The following is a 19,255-nucleotide window of genomic DNA, read 5'->3' as shown; positions in this document are numbered from 1 at the left end:
AGTCAAGCTGTATTTCTGGGGATTCATTTCATTATTGAACAACTACAATGCTCTCAGTCAATCTAAAATGTTAATAAACCTAAATAATTAAGAAAGTAAAAGTGAGGTTTTGCTTTTCTTAGGACAATATCTATATGTGCACAATTATTGGGCAACTATTGTTGTACAGAATTACTATGCAACTAAATGAAAACTTTCCCATCTCACTTGTTTATTTCGATCTGTTAGGCCCCGTTCACACTGGGGCGATCCGACTTCCCTGGGCGACCACACAGGTCTCGGAGACCTCGGAGCGGCCGGCACGGACTTCATAACATTGAAGTCTATGCAGGTCGCTCCGGGTTGCCCCAAAGAAGCTCCGGACCGTTTTTCTAAGTCGGAGCGACTTGTGTCGCTCCTATTAGAACGGGTCCACAGCTTCTGTATGGCAGGCGACCTACGGCGACCTGTCAGGTGACCAGGTCACCTGACAGGTCGCCCCAGTGTGAACGGGGGCTTAAAGTGAGAATAATAAGCAGACAACTCAAAATTTACAAAAAAACATTTCTGACATTAAAAAAATAAAACAAAAATCGATCAGTGACTAATATAGCCACCCTTCTCTTCAATACCAGTCATAAGTTTTCCATTCATGGGATCTGTCAGTTTCTTAATCTGTTGATGATCAAACTTTTTGTGCAGCAGCAAACACAGCCTCCCAGACTCTGTTCAGAGAGGTGTACTGTTTTCCTTCACCGTAAATTTCCCGTTTAAGAAGGGCCCACAAGTTCTCAATAGGGTTTAGTTTAGGTGAGGAAGGGGGCAAGGTCGTCATTCTTTCATTTTTAAGGCCTTTACTGACTAGCCACGCAGGGGAGTACTTGGATGCATGCGATGGAGAATTGTCCTGCATAAATATCATGGTCTTCTTGAAAGATGCAGACTTTTTTCTGTACCACTGCTTGAAGGAAGTGTCTTCTAAAAACTGCCAGTAGATTTGGGAGTTGATTTTGAGTTCACGTTTAATCTAAAAAGGTCCAACTAGCTCATCTTAATAATACTAGCCCATATCAGTACCCCACTTCCACCTTGCTGACGTCTAAGTCGAAGTGGAACTCTGTGCCCATTACTGATCAAGCCACAGGCCCATCCATCTGGTCAATCAACAGTCACTCATCTCACCAGTCCATAAAACCTTTAAAAAATCTGTCTTCAGATAATTCTTGGCCCAGTCTTGACATTTCAACTTATGTGTCTTGTTCAGTGGTGGTCAGGTTTCAGCCTTCGTTACCTTGGTCATATCTATAAGCAATGAACACTTTGTACTTTTGGGCACTCCAGGTAAGTTACAGTTCTAGAATATAGCAGCACTGGAGGAGAATGGGTCCCTGGCAGCTTCATGTTTGATTCTTCCCAAATCTTTGGCAGTTCATTTGCGTCTTTTTCTCAATGCATTTCTTGCGACCCTGTTGACTATTTGCAACATAATTTTGATGATTCTGTGATCATGCCCCAATATCTTGTTGCATCCCTCTGAAAGACTTTACAATTTTTGACTTTTCAGAGTCAGTTAAATCTCTTTTTTGGCCCATTTTGCCCTCAGGAATAGAAGCTGCCAAATAATTATGCACACCTTGATATAGGGTGTTGAGCTCCTTAGGCCACACCCTCCCTCATTACACAAATACACATCACCGGATATGCTTAAATCCAATAAGCATTTACATTTATACAGCTTGGAGTTGGACAATATGCATAAAAATGATGATTTGATCAAAATACTCACTTGCCTAATAATGATGCACACAGTGTAGCATATTTTTGTTTTTGGATTTATATACAATTGAATTATCCTGTATATTCTTTATAAACCTGTATAATAATAATTAGGATTTCTGAGATGATTTGTGGGGTATTCGGCTTTTTAGCAGCTTTAAAAAAATTAATTATTACAGAACACTTTTTCTGCATAAAACCCTTTGAGTCTTAAGCAGCCCATAGATGACTCGAGTTTCTTTCCTTCCACCACGGGCGCTTTATTTCCTATCAAACATAAAAATTGAACATAAATATCCATCAGACTGGTTGTACCCAAGTTGATCGATGGATCGACTTGGGTACAATCAACTTGCCCATACATAGATCGAATCTAGGCTGGTCCCTGCTGAACCAGCCGAATTTTGATCCATGTTTGGTCATCTTTGGGAGAAAGATTTCCACCCATAACTAAGCTAGGCAGAAACATTATCTGTTTTTAGAAAAAAAGATACATGACCAGTTTATTAAGCTTAAAAATAATCTCTGCACAACCATTCAATTTGGAAAATGTGATAGGGCAAGTGAAAAGATTTGTAATGTCAGATGGATTTTACGGTTTTTATTTTTACAAATCCATACAATTTAAAGTTGAAATCTTACTATGTTACATAATATACTGCACATTTTGTAGAGAAAAAAGCATATCTATTTTAACAAGAGGGGCCAGGTAAAACTAAATAAAACTAAGAGACACTCAACAATCACTTGCATTGTTAATTTAATTATATAGAAATGTTAGTATTATAAGATCATTAAAAGAAACTTGCCCTGCCTTGAAAAGAGTTTCAGCTCTTATATGCAAGATTTATTTGTAGACATTAGTGGAGCAGAAATAAAAATGTTCTAGTGTTTCTGAAAACTGAAATGATGAGAGAGCTCTAGAGTAATTATACCAGATTCATTGTCTAATCTAAAGAGATTGACAAAACACATACATGCCTCACTGGATAATTCCTACCTGGCAACCCCGGTTACTTCGGTTGCTGGTGACAGGTGCACTGACCTGCAAGTTCTCAGGCAATTCAGTGACCGGTTGCTGAAGGAACAGTGCCATGAGCAGAAAGTAAAGGGCAGGTACATTAGTGTGCTTGGGAAGAAGTGACTGAAGGACAGGGAAGCCAGGGAAATGACACGCATCACGGTTAATCTCCCTGAGTGTTGATCTGCCGCCGGCACTCCTTCCTACATTGAAACCTGCAAAGTCAAAAGAGAGAGAGAGAGTCTGTTGCAAACTGCAAAAACAATACTTAAAAATGAACATTGCATGACTTACAAAAACAATACTGGTGAGAAAAGGATACAAGTTGCCTGCAGATTAAAACACTAATACACAGGACAATTATTTTCAAGAAAGTGAAACAGGGATAGGGAAACAGGAATAAAGATTCAGAGAGAGAAAAGAAGGTATAAAGAGAGAGATAAAGAGTGAAAGGGGAGAGATAAAGAAGGATAAAAAGAGCGAGCGAGTGAAAGAGGGTTAAAAAGAGAGAAAGAAAGTAGAGAGAGGAAGTGCAGGAGAAAAAGAGAAAGTGAGAAAGAGAATGAAAGAGAACGGGAGAGAGAGAGAACGAGAGCGAGCACGAACGAGAGAATGAACGAAAGAGAGAGAGAACGAAGTAGGGGGTGTAAAAGAACGAAAGAGGGCTAGAGAGAGAAATAAAGAGAGCGAGAGAGAGAAAGAGAAAGAGAGAGACCATCCCCAAAACGCCATTAGACCTCTCTTTAGAACCCACCATCATCATTTAAATGGTTCCAGCAGTCCACCACAAAATACAGATAGGTAACTGACAGACCTGACAGAAAAAAAACTGCTTCAATAATTCCAAACAACACCAATGGGGTAAGCCCACGAGGTGTGAACAAAGCAGCAATAGACTTCCACAAAATATTGCACACCATTGCAGAAACTTGCCAGCTGAGAAAAGTCAACTACAAGAAACCATCCAACAAACAATCCATGAATGGTTCTACAGAGAATGCAAAGCATTAGGGAACACCCTATGGACAGTCCCAAATAACAAACACAGAGACCCTGACATCACTGATCTAGAGATAGCCAATGGATACTACAGAAAAAATAAAAAACAAATCCTCAAAAAAGAAAAAAATATTACTTTATCTCCATTAACCTGCAACAATTGGAAGAGGTGCTTCAGGAAAACCTTTTTCTGGAAAATATTGAAGAATATTGGTTCAGCATCCAAGAAAAACAACCTCCACATCCAACATGACAACTTCTGGCTCAAACTAGGTTAAGAACATCTACAAAGATATTCCAGAATAGGCAATAACCGTGGAACAAAAAGACATAAAATGATATGGAGGAAAAAAAAAAAATCAAGGGTTTCCAAAACCCCCTAGATGTACCAGTTAATCCTCAAAAAATAACAGAAAATAGAGATCGATAATAGGAGAGAGAGAGGGAGATCAAAAGGGATAAAGACAAAGAGATAAAGAGAGAGAGAGATAAGGGGGAAGAAAGAGAAAGAGGGATAAAGAGAGGGAGAGAGAGAAAGAAAGAGGGATAAAGGGGGGTGGGGAGAGAAAGAGATAAGGGGGTGAGAGGGATAAAGAGGGAGGAGGGGGGAAAGATGGAGGATAGAGAGAGAGAGAGAAAGAGGGATAAAGGGGGCAGGAAGGGGGAAGAGAGAAAGATTGTTTTTGGTGTACAGGAGTTTTTCCTTCACACCAGCTATAACATACAAGCAAAGACATTACCTAGCACAGTGCCAATTTTATTGGTCAATACAGAGTCTGTTTGGTCCAGCCATCCTCCTCCACTAACTCCTTCCTTGAATTTGATAAGGATTGACTGATTGCTCAAAAGAACCACCAAAATCCTCATGGCTGCTGTCACTGTGGTGGAGTGCAGATGTTCCTCCATAAACATTATAACCCAATCAAAGCCAAGAGTCTTCACAAGTTCTTCACAGGCTCTTTATGGAAGAAGAAAGCAAAAGAAATGTAAGAAATTAATCAACTTACCTTGACAAAAAATGTTCCCTTCCATCTGTAAGGTATACAATTAAATAATATGTCCCACAGACAATAAAGCGGATTTACAAACAATTTGCAAATGTTTACCCCAAAAAATGTGTGAATTTTAATTATCCAGTTATGTGCAGATGAAATAAGTAAAGCTGGATTTTCTTTTTACATGATTGGATAATAAAGTAAATCTTCCCACAATTTTTATGTGGTCATTCCAAAGTTCTTTAGTAATCAGCCTCAAAGTTAACTGAGCTAAATATGTAGACAGATAACCTGCCTAAAGATCCTTTTACACCAGGTGGAATGAACATCAGTTGGCATCCTTGAAAGGGTTATATAAAATAAAAAATAAATAAAATAAAATAAACTTTTACAATGTCTTGAAAACTGCAAAGGAAAGCTGTGCCTATGGAATCCACCAATTTGGACTTTTTTTTTTTTACTGACCTGGATCAAATATCTGAATCTGAAGTTCTGACTTCACTGGCTGTATACTCCAAGCACTGCAACAACAGGCATCCAACTAGCATTTTCAGAAGCAGGTTAGATATTGGAAACCTATTTATTTCTCAGCATGTGTTTCTTTGAAATAAACTCCTCACAACTCTTAAGTTCCATAAAAGCAAGCTAAAATGTCCCAAGGGAATACATAAAGTGTCCAAAAACAAAGTCAGCCAATACATTGACAGGATCCTACAACCACTCGTAACTAACCAGTTCTCATATGTGAAAGATATTTTACACTTGCTAACTATGTTGGAAGGTGTGACTTTGTTGGACTACTTTAGTAACCCTGGATATCAAGGCTTTTTATTCCTCGATACCTCATGAGAAAGGCTTACAGGACATTGAAAGAACACGAAGTAGTAGAGCCATCGATAAACAGAAACAATGCTTTTTTGGTTAAGATGTTGAAATTTTTACTCAAGATGTTGAAATTTTTACTCAAGATGTTGAAATTTTTACTCATTCACAACAAATTTCATTTTATTGCCAGGCACAAGGCATGACCATGGGCACTAAATGTGCCCCGGCATATGCCAATTTATATTTGGGTAAAAAGGGATAGATGGTTGTTCTCCAGTGGGGCATCGTCAGTGTGCCTGTCCAGGATTTTTTCCTGGTACAGGTACATCAACCATGTCCTACTGTTCTGGACAGGAACCCGAGGAGATTGAGATTTTTATGAAATTGTCACTGAATCCATATAATCTAAAGTTCACCAGTGAATGGCATCGTGAGAGGGTGACCTTCCTGGACTTAGTCATTAAGATTACTGACCAACTGACAGTTAAAACTAAACTATAAAGAAAATCTATGGCCACCAATAGTCTTTTACATGCAGAAAGCTTTCATCCTCAACCTTTGGTTTGTGGTATTCCAACACATCAATACCTAAGGGCTCTGGGAAATTTTTCAGATTCAGCTGATTTTGAATTGGAGGCCATTAAGAAATAGATTTCACAATAGAGGATATAAAGACAGATGGTTGAATAGGGCTTATAAGCGGGCTAAGGGAAGTGACAGAAATGAGCTTTTATTTAGACCACAAGGAAAGAAAGAGGAAAAAGTAAAGGAAGTGTGATTATGCATGCAACACATTGAGTTGGTGACTAGGGTCAAAGAAATATACGGCAAGCATTGGTCCCTATTAATGAATACTACAATGGTAAAATAATTCCTAGTTCTCCCAAAAGTGTGTATAGAATGGCCAGTACCTTGAAGGACCTTTTAGTCCATAGTGCTATAGAGTGGAAACCCCCTATACGACATTGAAATGTGGGAATACAGAGAAGTGGCATATGTAATTATTGTTCTTATATGGTGGAAGGTGATAGATTGGTCTTGCCGACGGGAAGAACCCTCAAGTGCATTCATAAGGTGACATGTTACACTATGGGTGTCATTTACGTCAACCTGTGCTCCTGTGGGTCCTTCTACGTCAGTAAGACCATTTGAATGGTTTGGAAATGTCTATAGGATCATATCTATGATATTGAAATGTACCATCTCAAAGCACCTATTGCACGTCGTTTATATTGCAACACCATAGGGATCCAAGATGTCTAAGTTTGTGGGTTATCAAAGTAGTTCCCAATATTAAAAGTGTGGGGGGGGGGGGGCAACTATGATCGTATGGCCCTGCAACATGAAATGAGATGGATTTGGGAACTGGAGGCTACCAGGGCCCCCAGGCCCAATGATAATCTGAGTTTCTCTCCATTTCTCCCTTGAATATATGTGAATATATATATATCCATTTTTTTTTTAGCTCATAGGGAGGCAGCAGTGTATATAGGATAATGGATTGCAATGTAGTTTTGATATTAGGAGCCATCTCCCAGTCCGTACAACTCATCCTTTGTGCTATTTCATTAATTGAAGGATTTGCAGTGTTTTTGAGATTGCTAGGGGATGAAATCATTATGGTGGAATTCTCCCTGTGTACTTCCTGCGACGGGGCATACATTGTTGTTGCACTTCATATATTGTGAGGAATTACGTTACAATAGAGTATTGCCCTGCACATGCGCAATTGCACAATGCACGGCCATTAATGATGCCGCCATTTATATACTACAATGGGCGCTGCGTCGTGATACTCTGTGCATGCGCATTGGCCTGTTTTTCTGCCATTTTGAGGGGGCGGTTGTCTAGGATGCTATTGCGCCACTTATACCCATGGGCACTGCGTCATGACACATCGTGCATGCGTGGTGGCCTAGTTTCGGCCATTTTTGGCCTCATATAAGCAGAAAGTGAGACAGAGAGCACTAAACAGCCTTTGAAGCAAAAAACGGTCAGGCGTGGAGATAGCACCCTGTTTATCTGCTCCTCTGGCCTATTTCTGATACCATTGGCACATGAGAAGTATTGGCAAACTGGATGGCAACTGCTGAAGCAATGACCATAAGTGGTGACACCGGGAAGATAAGTACCAAATTACTTTATGTAGTTTTGCCAATATACGAATGCTTGTCAAAAGTGGAGGAAATGTTTTTTCATGTAAAGAGGATAGACATGTGGATTGAGACTGCATATATCCCAGTCTAAAGCCGTTTATGAGCCTATGAAAAGCCAGAGGAGTATGAGAAGCATATGAAAGTGATGACAAGTGTTCCTATGCAAAGGGTGTCTCAGCTTTCTCTATAAGGGTACATCCCTATATATACAGGGGTGATGTGTTTGCAGACTGAGGATATCTCCATATAAATGGCACTGCTCAGTGTATAGGCATCCGTGTGAGGGAGGTGAAGAGTTTAACCATCATCAATTTGGAGAGGACTCTTGTCATGTGATGAGCAAGCCTCCTCTGGACCACGAATGGCAATACATTTAATCTGGTGCTATACATCTTGTTTTCTCTGAATTTAAAGGGACAGATATATGAATTATGTTGGAATCATCATGTTCTTTCTAAAAACCGCTTACTTCTGTCAATAAATAATTGGGAAGTTTAATTTGTGAATCCACTCCACTTTATATGAATGCTGATCCTTAAATAAAAAACAGGATCTTTATAGAAACACATTAGGAATGGACTTGTAAGAAAATGCACAAATTTCACTTCCTCTATTCATGCATTCATATGGGATCCTCCAAGGACCTGGTATAAATCTTTTTGAGCACTATATGAGTGTTTGCCCCTTTTACTAGGTGTCAGACACCCATCTGGTTAGACGTGGTTGGGGCACACTATACATATGTAATAGAAGTATACATTGAAAATAGCTCCCGAATATACACACATACACACACACACACACACACACACACACACACACTAGATGCACATAATGGAGGCCAATATGGGGCATGTTATTCAGGATTTGTTCTTTTAAATGCAGTGTCATTTATATATGTTGTTTTTATACATTTTCAATAAAGGATGAATTCTTATATACATTGTTGGGAGTCAGCAGCATGTGTTTATTTTTAGGTTCCCCCCTCCCCTTCCCCTTATATATATTTTTTTCATTTCAATCAGACTACACACTTTTTATAGGCACTACAGCCTTTTTCTCTTTTTTTGCTCTGTTTCAATCGTTCCAATCCTTTTTACCCTCATTCATCCTTCCCAATCTGCACACACTCCTTTCTCAATGTCACCATTTCGCACATTTTCACTTATTTATTTACTGGCCCTTTACTATTAGTATCTTCCCTGGGCCAATCTACATGTATCCAGTATACCTTTTTATCCATACGAAATTCTAGATTGATGATAGTTTCATTCAAATTACCTCCCAAGTATATAAAAATACAGATATAATTAATATATACATATTATTTAATTGCAGTACTTGCTCCACCTTATTATACTTGTTTCATCATTCCTTGGAAGGTTGCCCTAAATCATCATCCCTTGGAAGGTTGCCCTAAATCTAAGGACCTGTATCTTGCTGTGGTCATCTATTCATGTGGTGCTTTCCCTTCCTTCCCCCTCTGTGCTGGGGTGTGTCCATGCTTCAGCCCTGGGTGAGGCGCTCCCAGAGTCGATCCTGCCTTTGCCTCCTAAGATTGGACTGCTGTTTGGACATACGACACTACTTAAGGTAGTGTCTATTTTAGGACATATAGATTATTTTTCTCAATTTTTATCATCTTTCCATCATAATCTCATAATTTTATATTTTTAGATACACACATATCTTTCAAAAGCTCCTGATGAATGGACAGAGGTCCATGAAACGCGTCGAGCCTACATTTACTCAGATACTTACCTGTTTACATGTTTAAGACTACGAACCTACAGAGAAGACCGTAATATATGTAGCATATGGAATATATGTATTACTATTGATCTATGACTGTTGTACCTGTTACTATTGATCTATGACTGTTGTACCTGTTTTTACTTATCATGAAATGTTATGTGCTTTACTGTGGTAATATAGATCACATGTTACTTCTCTGTGGGTGTCTTTGTTGCTGGCGTATGCCAATTTCAATAAATTTATGTCTAACTGACCTCATTTAAAGTCCCACATTCTGTCCTTTCTTTTTTATTTATTTTTAGGTTATTTTCTTTATATTGTTTAATTATAAAAGGGTTCTAGAGGGTATTTTCAAATGCATATAGAGGAGGAGGTTGAGCTTGTATCCATCCTAAGTTTGGTGTTTATAGTGTATTCTAGATTGGTGAAATCAGTTCCTTCTACCTGATTTAAGGGGAAATATTTGGTTACCTTGTAGGACTTTGTGGTCTGGTTTTCTTTCAAGTGCATAAACAACCTTCCCAAAGATGGCATGTTACTTGCAGCAAGATACTAAGCAGGAACTGTATGGTGCTTTTTGTTAAAGAACCACCAACAAAAACCTGCAATTTTCATTTTTGATTGCACAACGCAAAAGGGTTAAACAGTAATCTGGATCTTTACATAAATTTACATTTTGTCACACTAAATTTTAATTTATACACAAGTTTAATGAACACCACAAATCTCTAACTGGTCTGTCCCAAGTAAACCGGAAATGCAGTTGCTTGGGTAAAGGCAAGAAAATCTTCACTATTCATAAACACTCACTGCAGATTCACTGTTGTCTTCTCCTTTGTGGTGTAAAGCAGTTTAAGCAACATATCCAATAGTCGGTTTCTCAGAAGAATGAGATTAGCAGAAACAAGTCCTCCAAAGTCATCTTCACATCCTTATTAAAAAAATATGAATGTTAAATATGCAATTTTAAATATTTTTGGATTCCTGCATAGATGGCTCCTAAAAGCCATAATAAAGATGGCCATTAAACAAGTAATTTGATTTGCAGAGTATTAACCTAAATGACTAAAACCATCAAAAAACTATAAAAAAAACACTTCTATGATAATGAGGAGCTGAAAAGATGTAATTGAAGTCAGGCATTCAAGGGAAGCTGAAGTATAGGTTTTACCTTTTCTATCAAACAAAAAATGTACAGTTCAGGGTACCTGGTTTTTACAAATCAATGTATTCGCAATATGACCTCTCTGAATAAGATTGCATCACTAAGAGTATCACTAAGACTTATAATTATGCAATGGGCTACAATAGGATTTCCAACAAGAATAGTGCCTTCTATTGAATATTTGAACCAAAAAGAACATCTAATGGGGCTTTATTGGCAGTCAAAAGATACACAAAAATTAAGAATACACGTTTTTTTTTTAAAAGATACAAAAATCAACATCCCTTTGCCTGGTGAGGCCACCTTTTTGTGGTGGTCTTGATGGTTTGTTGGGCAGATCATATTTACTTACTGTGTAAGTTACTATTTGTCATCACTGTATTTTGCTGTGCATTACTACCGGATATGTTGCATGATAGAGCATACTTTGTCTCATTATGATATTATTTTTTCTTCAGTGTGGTACTATGTTCCCAGATGAAGAATGTATTATAGTTACGGTTCGAAATTTGTTGGATGTTGCTAGTTCATAGACTGTGAAATGACAACTTCTACAGCTGACTATAACTGGGTGTACCGCAGAATGTTAAGTGCAAGATATGTGATCTAGATACTTTTATGGACAAGTATATCCTATTCCAGATACTCTTTTAATATGCCACATATGTGTGGTAAATCTTTTATCATGTGAAAATAAAGATGTTGAATTTTGTATCTTTTAAAAAAGTTTAATTTAGCTCTTTGTATATCTTTTTTCTGGTTCAAACAATATGATTTCTAATGACTTGGTCCACCATCAGTCCACCGCAGAAAAGATTACAAAACATTTAGAACTGGTGACATGCTATAATTCAAAGAACAGCATGAGGGCATATAGTACAAGCCTCAAACTAATAACAAAGAATATTTTGCTGACATAGAAGCACCCTGCAAATATCCCTTGCCCTTGATTATAACCATGAGAAATTGACCAGAGTAGGATGATTGTGGGAAATCACTGCTTAGTGTAAGCTTGGAGGATTGAGTAATGGTACAGTATTGGTTTACCCCTTCTTTTCTTGAGTAACTTGCATCCACTAAAGTATTAATGAAATCCAAGTTTATCAGAAAATCCCACAGCTGAAAGTCAAGGCGCAAGTCTGTGAGAATATGACCTCATATGGAGAAATACTTCTATGGAAGGAAATCTTAAACAGGAGTTTGACTATTTAAAGCATAGATTGAAAGATTGCATTCCAGGGATTATGCTATATGGATGTTGTAGAAGGCATATATAGATAAAAAAAAATTATCCATTTTATAAAATAGATGATTTGCCAGGAATTAAAAAAAACAATTGGGGGGAATGAACAGGACAAACATATATAGTCCCCTAATCCTTTCTTCTAGGTACAGTATGGAATATAGGGATACAGATGGTATAATGCAAACAAACTCTGCCAGTTCTATGCAGTGATAACAATTACAGACAGATTCTGAGTCAAGGGGTTAGATATGTTTCCCATAGGTCAATATTTAAAAAATTAGCTGTCTCCAAGTCTTAAAATTTTGCTTTCTACCCAGCCAATTTGGTGTAAATCAGTGGTTCATTTAGATGTTAGTGTAGCAGGTGTTGAAGCTGTAAAAATTATCGCTATTCTACATTGTCATATGTCAAAAGTTACAAGTCAAGAATATAAAATCAAACAAAATATAAACTGCAGAAAAAAAAAAATCTAGGTGGAGGGTTACGTGGCATATCCAAGACTCGAGTGACTCACAAGTGCAGCCTCCATCTAATTTGTCCAGGGATCTGGCTACTCATGATTAGGGATGATCGAACTTTTCAAAAGTTCGGTTCGGCCAGAGCATCTGAACTTCCCGAAAGTTCGGCCCGGATTTCAGAACCCCATTGAAATCAATGGGACCCGAACTTTGGTAATCAAAAAACACAATTTTGAAGCCCTAAAACCCAATAAATGCCCCTAAAAAGTGCCTAGGGTTCTGGGTCATACCCCAGGGAATATTAATCACACAAAAAAAAGTTCTTAAAAATTGTCATTTTTGATAGAGAGCCAATTATTGAAAAAAATAAATAAATAAATAAATAAATAAATAAATAAAAAAGAACGTTTGTATTAGGTCACTTATAGAACAGGTTAGTGGCTTCTCTCTTTTCACACCTTGCCGGTTTAGTAGCAGGCATTTTTTTGGGCATTTTTTTGGGTTCTTTGGAGGCAGGCAAAACATTGGAACTTCTGTATACGGGTATATATATATATATATATATATATATATATATATATATACACACACACATACTTATATCTATATATACACCAAGACATATATAGGTGTGATAGTAGCAGAAATATATGCTTGCGCTAATGAAATAATTAACACTAATATGGCTCCGCTCCTATAACACCTATATATGTGTAAGTGTAAAATACATATAAACATATAAGTATGTGTGTATATATACCACTATACACAAGTTCAGATGTTTTGCCTGCCTCCAAAAACCCCCAAAAAATGCCTACAACAACACACCTGGGCGTTTTTTTTTGGGCATTTTTTGGGGTTCTTTGGAGGCAGGCAAAACATCTGAACTTCTGTATACGGGTATATATACACACACATACTTATATGTATATATACACCTAGACATATATAGGTGTGATAGTAGCAGAAATATATGCTTGCGCTAATGAAATAATTAACACTAATATGGCTCCGCTCCTATCACACCTATATATGTGTAAGTGTAAAATACATATAAGTATGTGTGTATATATACCACTATACACAAGTTCAGATGTTTTGCCTGCTTCCAAAAACCCCCAAAAAATGCCTGCAACAACACACCTGGGCGTTTTTTTGGGCATTTTTTTGGGTTCTTTGGAGGCAAGCAAAACATCTGAACTTCTGTATAGGGGTATATATATATATATATATATATACACGCACACTTATATGTATTTTACACATACACATATATAGGTGTGATAGGAGCGTAACTATATTGGTGTTAATTATTTTATTAGCGCAAGTAGTGTTTTCTGCTCCTTTCACAACTATATATGCGCAGGTGTATATATACATACATGGGTGTGTATATATACCACCTATACACATGTTCAGATGTCATGACTGACTCCAAACATGTGCTCAAAAAATCACTATAAACGCCTGCAGCCAAAAAGCAAGCTGACCGGCGAGAAGCCATATTAGTGCAGCGAATGTGACCTAAGAGAAACTAGCTTTTCTCTATAGCGGTCACCCTGATATGGAAGGGTTTTGTCACCCTGCCATAGCAGTCAGTGTCAGTTAACCCTACACTACAGTCCCCTGACACTTAACACTTTCCCTACAGAAACTAAATTTTTGCATCCAACTAAAGTGTAAAAGAGCACCCTAACTACACTAGATATCCCTTTCCTCACACTAATAAATGCTAAATGACACTTTTAAAGTAAAATTAACAGAACTGCTTCCACTCTCTTCCATGTCCCTGTATTACAATGTTAGGAATTTGGCGGGGGCTATCTTATATACTGGGGAGCGTATTCACTAATGATTGGCCTAGGGACCCCCTAGTCACTCCAATCACATTCCTAGCATTCTCCTGCCCCCTCAATTGGCTTTTGCTAATGGTTCTGGTCCAATCATGGGCTTTGAAAGCCCATTTCCTCGCCCATTGCATTTTGGTCGGTTCTGGTTGCCGAATTCCGAACTTTTTCAGCAAAAAGTTATAAATTCGGCCGAACCTCGAACAGTCAATGTTCGGGTCAAACCAATGGTCGACCCAAACCGTTCGATCATCCCTACTCATGATATCAATGCTTCTTGTTTAAATTTTAGGGAACTGATGGAGTTTAGGGAACTGATGGAGTTTTCCTAAATGTATGGGGGGGGGGGGGGGGTATTAGGAAACTTCTTTTTAGGTGTAAGGCTTTTTGGATTCTTTTTTATTTAAGTACTGATATCCTACGTGTAAAATTAAATAAATTGATGTTAATTACTTGGTAGCCATATGGACAATTAAGGGGTGTCTGGAATGTCTAAAAACTGTATAAAAATTAAATACTGTGTTACTTTGTATAACACCTGTGATGTGCTGGTAAATGAAGGACTTTTATACGACAGCATGATACGATATAGCATATAAAAATACATTGAAACACAATGCATAATGGAGAAATCATAAATTCAATTTACAGCATACTGTGCAGTTCACTTGCAGTGCAAACATTTTTTAAAGAGATAAAATAATATGACCTAGTACAATTGAAACATTTTTCTTGTTCTAGTGCCTGGTACAGGACATACTATATTTGGTCTATGAGTGAACACAATGCAATAGTGTAAGAAGGGCTTATTTTGTGCTTTTCAATGTGATGGATATTATGAACTTGAAAGAAAAATCAGTAAAGCGCTTACCTGGCTCAAGCTTCTCCTCATTATTTATCTCCATAACAACAAACTTCTCACAAACAGCAAATGTAGGTAGTGTTGAGGAGATGAATTGGCCAAACCTTGACAAAAGCCAAAATTTATCATACATTAATGTTGTACAATAAATCAATGACTTGAATTGTGTCCACAAACTTAGGCCACATGCACACTGGACATTATAAAAACAGAGTAGAATGAGATTTGCAGCAGTGTTTTTCAGTTTCAGAAAATCTTGTGGCTCAAAAACACATATAAATGCCAAATAGACACATTTTTCAGCTTTTATCAGTTTATAGCGTTTTTACAACTGAAAAACTCCCTTCAAAACCCACTAGTTCTGGGGGTTTTTTTCCAGCCAGAAAATGCCCATGTCAAAAACTCTGATAAAAGCCTATGTGTTCATGGACACACAGGATAACATGCTGGGGAGTTTACTGGCTGCAGAAAAAAACGTCTGAAGCCAAAAACAGCAGCTGTAAAAATGCCTAGTGTGCATGAGGCAAAGTCCATCATGACATTATTTTCATTTTCTAGGTATCATCAATAGAATACCTGAGCAGGTCATTGCTGTTGGGGAAGCCTTGGAGTAGGTAACTCAGTACATTACTGATGGCAGATATACTGGGTTGGGAAAGAGACATGTCTCGCAGAGTCAACAATAATTTGGGTATCAACTGGAACTCTCTCATGAGCTTTGCATTCTTTGAAGCCTCGCTGAAACGAGATAAATTGCAAGTAGTAAAATCCTGAAGAAAACAATTCATATCTCTGCAATACTTGCACATTTGCTACTCTAGCCTTTACCTATCCTATCTCTAATGATCCTGCAACTATAGAAAAATACTTGGTGTTCTGCAAAAAATGTCTTGTTGTGGGCTGACAACACACAGAAATTTGTGTTGAGTGGTGTCAGCCCTAACCATTTTTCTTTTGCTAAACTCTACTCAGACCCATCCGTTCTCCCATTTCTCAAAGATAAAAATGAATCAATTATTCTGTAGTTAAAAGACAAGGCCTGGAAGAACAAATTATGCATGGGAGAGCTCTGAATTTCTGACATGATCAACTGATTTTTTTTTGCACTTAAACTGATATAACAAAATGCTTTTAAAAGGTTTATTTAGGAGACCAGAAAAAAGCAAATATGAGGAAATTGGGCACAGTGGTGTATATGGTTCAGTGGAGAATGTATATTATAGGAAGACCTTGTATTTTGCTGCTTCAGTCCTACCTGGATTCTGTGAGAAGCTCAATAAAATGCTCAAACAGGGAAAGATGGAGCTCGTATGGTGCATGGAGCCAGACCTAAAAAATGAAAACATGTCACAAAACACACAAAAAAAAATGCAGTGTTGGATTTTCATGCAGATACAGCGTACACGATAAATCATATACATCAGTAAACCTGTATTATAAGGGTATGTGATCACAAGTGCGCTAACAAAGCAATTTCCATGCACTCAAAGTAAATTGCAAAGATCACATTATTAAGGCTACGAAGTTGTAAGTACTGATTGGTGTAAAAATAAAAAAAAACTACCGTAATGGGTATTAGTGAAATATCACAGTGTATAATTTATTATAAATGGCACATCAGAATCTAGTTTCCAGACTAAGAAAGGGTTAATTGATGTCTTTGTCCCAGTTGGGCAGATCTGTCACTACTTTCTGTACTAGTGACAACAGAAACAACAACCTTGCTTTGTGTCTTGTTTCTGCTGCAATCTGTATCTTCACAACCATTTGTTACCAAGCTCTGGCTTGTTCCTCAACTAGGCTTCCACTTGATCCCAACCTGCAACCATTTGTTACAAACCTTTTTTCTTGTTTCTTGACCCCTACCTTTACCATCTGCCATCAGAGCCTGGCTCGGTGGGGCGATCCTGAGGACCACAAGCTGGCACCAGCACATTGTGAAACCAATCTCCACCATCAGGAGCTCTGGGGAAGACCGGTTAGTGCTTAGATGCCATGCCTCAGGTGATCTCACATCATCCAGCAGGGTGATTTGCTTGTGTAGTTATCCTACTGGTTGGTGTGTACCTCTCTACTGCTATAGCTACTGGTCTCCAAGCCTGATTCCTGACCGTGACACTATACCACAACATTTTTTTGCCACAAATTTTGTTTTTCTTTGTACAATTTAATAAATGGTGCCAGCTTTCCTACAATTAAAAAAAAAAAAGTACAGAAAAAGTGAAGATCGACATGATGTAATAAAATCTCTTGCTAGCCACCTACCTCAAAGTCACATAATAAATCTTGGAAGGCAGTTGAGTTCGGAATAATGGAAGTCTCATGACCACTGTCCACTGTTCCCACCAAGGAAAAGGTGAGATGTAAAATGTGGCTGTTGAGAAGTCCTCTTTTTTTCTTCAGCAACATTGCCAGAAGCTACCACGACAAAACAGAAAAAAAAAAAAGAACCTTCTAAGCAAGGATTTCAGATTATATATATATATATATATATACACACATATACACACACACACACACACACCTTTTTACATGTTTTATTTAGCAGGAGGGATGAAGGTTCAATATACAGTATACATTCTTTGTATTATAAAGCACTGCACAAACTGTTGGCGTTATATAAATCCTGTATAATAGTTATAATATTAATAAAAATAATATACAATTACACACACACAAGGTAAAGTTTTACAATTTGGATTACATTTTTATTGCACAGCAGGGATAAGTGTGCAGCTCACCCCATCAGCTTCCTCACAAATCTCTAACCTACCAACAGACATATCAGTCTGGATGTCACACCACTTCCTCAAACTCAATCTATCCAAAACTGAGGTCATAATATTTGCTCCCCCATGTGCCTCTTCCCCTGACTTCTCTGTTAAGATCAATGGCACAACTAGCAGTCCATCCCCACATGCCAGGGTGCTAGGGATAAACCTGGACTCAGAGTTGTCCTTTCAGGCCCACATCCAATCCCTGTCCAAATCATGCTGCCTCAACCTCCGCCACATATCCAGAATACGCTTCTTTTTTTACCATTGACACCACAAAGCTCCTTATTCACTCCCTGGTTATCTCTCGCCTCGACTACTGCCACTTTCTCCTCATTGGCTTACCTTTAACCACTTCAATACAGTGCCCTTTCACCCCCTTTCTGCCCAGGCCAATTTTCAGTTTTCAGCGCTGTTACACTTTGAATGACAATTGCAGTCATGCTACACTGTGCCCATATGAAATTTTATCATTTTTTTCACACAAATAGAGCTTTCTTTTGGTGGTATTTAATCACCGCTGGGTTTTTTTATTTATAAAAAATATTTTCTAAAAAAAAAAAAAAAAAAAAAGAAAAGACAGAAAATTAAAAAACAAGTGTTTCTTATTTTCGGTCAGTAAATTTTGAAATGAAGTAATTTTTCTTCTTCACTGTTGTGCGCTGACGAGGCTGCACTGATGGGCACTGATGAGGAGGTACTAATATGGGTATTGATAGGTGGCACTGATAGGCGGCATTGATGAGCATTGATCGGTGGCACAGATGAGCACTGACAAGCGGCACTGATGGTGGGCACTGTTTTTTTACTTTTCTGTAATCAGGTCATTGATGATCAATGCCCAGATTACCTTTCCTAGACACCCATTTGAGGAGGAGCAGCTGATCGGCTCTCCTCGCGATGCACTCTGACAGTGTGAGGCTAGAAGAGCCGGATAAACGCAACTTCCTCATTTACACGTGACCGGCTGTGATTGGACACATCACGTCCACGACATTGGCTCTTTACCAAGATCGGGATTGCGCCGTGTCCTAGCAACACGGCAACGATCGCCGCACTGCGTGCCCCCGTGGGCGTGCGCAAGAGAGGCCGTTCTTGGGCACCGTCATATGATGTCGTCCCAGAACGTGAGCCGCACCGATCTGCCGTCATTTGACGGTAGGCGGGCGGCAAGTGGTTGAATAGGCTATCCCCCCCCCCCCCTCAGTCCATCATGAATGCTGCTTCTAGACTCATCCACCTTACCAACTGTTTAGTAGGGTTTTTTTTTTTTTTTTTTAACAGAAGGAATGTTTACTGATATAAAACAGCAGTGTACATGTGTATATTAACACAAAAGAAGAAATACACGTCATCCAGTAATACAATACATAAACAGGATTAAGGTGGTCAGAAAT

General features: G+C 38.2%; 1 protein-coding gene across 6 annotated transcripts in view; it reads right to left on the bottom strand.

Moving 5' to 3' along the window:
* The window catches only part of WDFY3 (WD repeat and FYVE domain containing 3), a 265,268-nt gene that overhangs the window by 120,350 nt on the left and 125,663 nt on the right, over nucleotides 1-19,255 (bottom strand). For 3 of the 6 annotated variants that reach the window (XM_082259297.1, XM_082259299.1, XM_082259300.1), the window contains 7 exons: nucleotides 17,350-17,502; nucleotides 16,340-16,413; nucleotides 15,661-15,822; nucleotides 15,094-15,188; nucleotides 10,317-10,437; nucleotides 4,516-4,733; nucleotides 2,756-2,991 (listed from right to left, as the gene is read on the bottom strand). In XM_082259297.1, coding sequence (XP_082115423.1) covers nucleotides 2,756-2,991; nucleotides 4,516-4,733; nucleotides 10,317-10,437; nucleotides 15,094-15,188; nucleotides 15,661-15,822; nucleotides 16,340-16,413; nucleotides 17,350-17,502 — 1,059 coding nt within the window. The remainder of the gene's footprint in view (nucleotides 1-2,755; nucleotides 2,992-4,515; nucleotides 4,734-10,316; nucleotides 10,438-15,093; nucleotides 15,189-15,660; nucleotides 15,823-16,339; nucleotides 16,414-17,349; nucleotides 17,503-19,255) is intronic. The other 3 variants (XM_082259298.1, XM_082259301.1, XM_082259302.1) reach the window with 1 other exon arrangement.

The sequence above is a fragment of the Pelophylax lessonae genome, assembly GCF_965119305.1.
Source record: "Pelophylax lessonae genome assembly, chromosome: 1".
In the NCBI taxonomy this organism is placed as follows: domain Eukaryota; kingdom Metazoa; phylum Chordata; class Amphibia; order Anura; family Ranidae; genus Pelophylax; species Pelophylax lessonae.
Note: the sequence above shows the minus strand (reverse complement) of the source record. Positions and strands in the feature narration are given on the sequence as shown.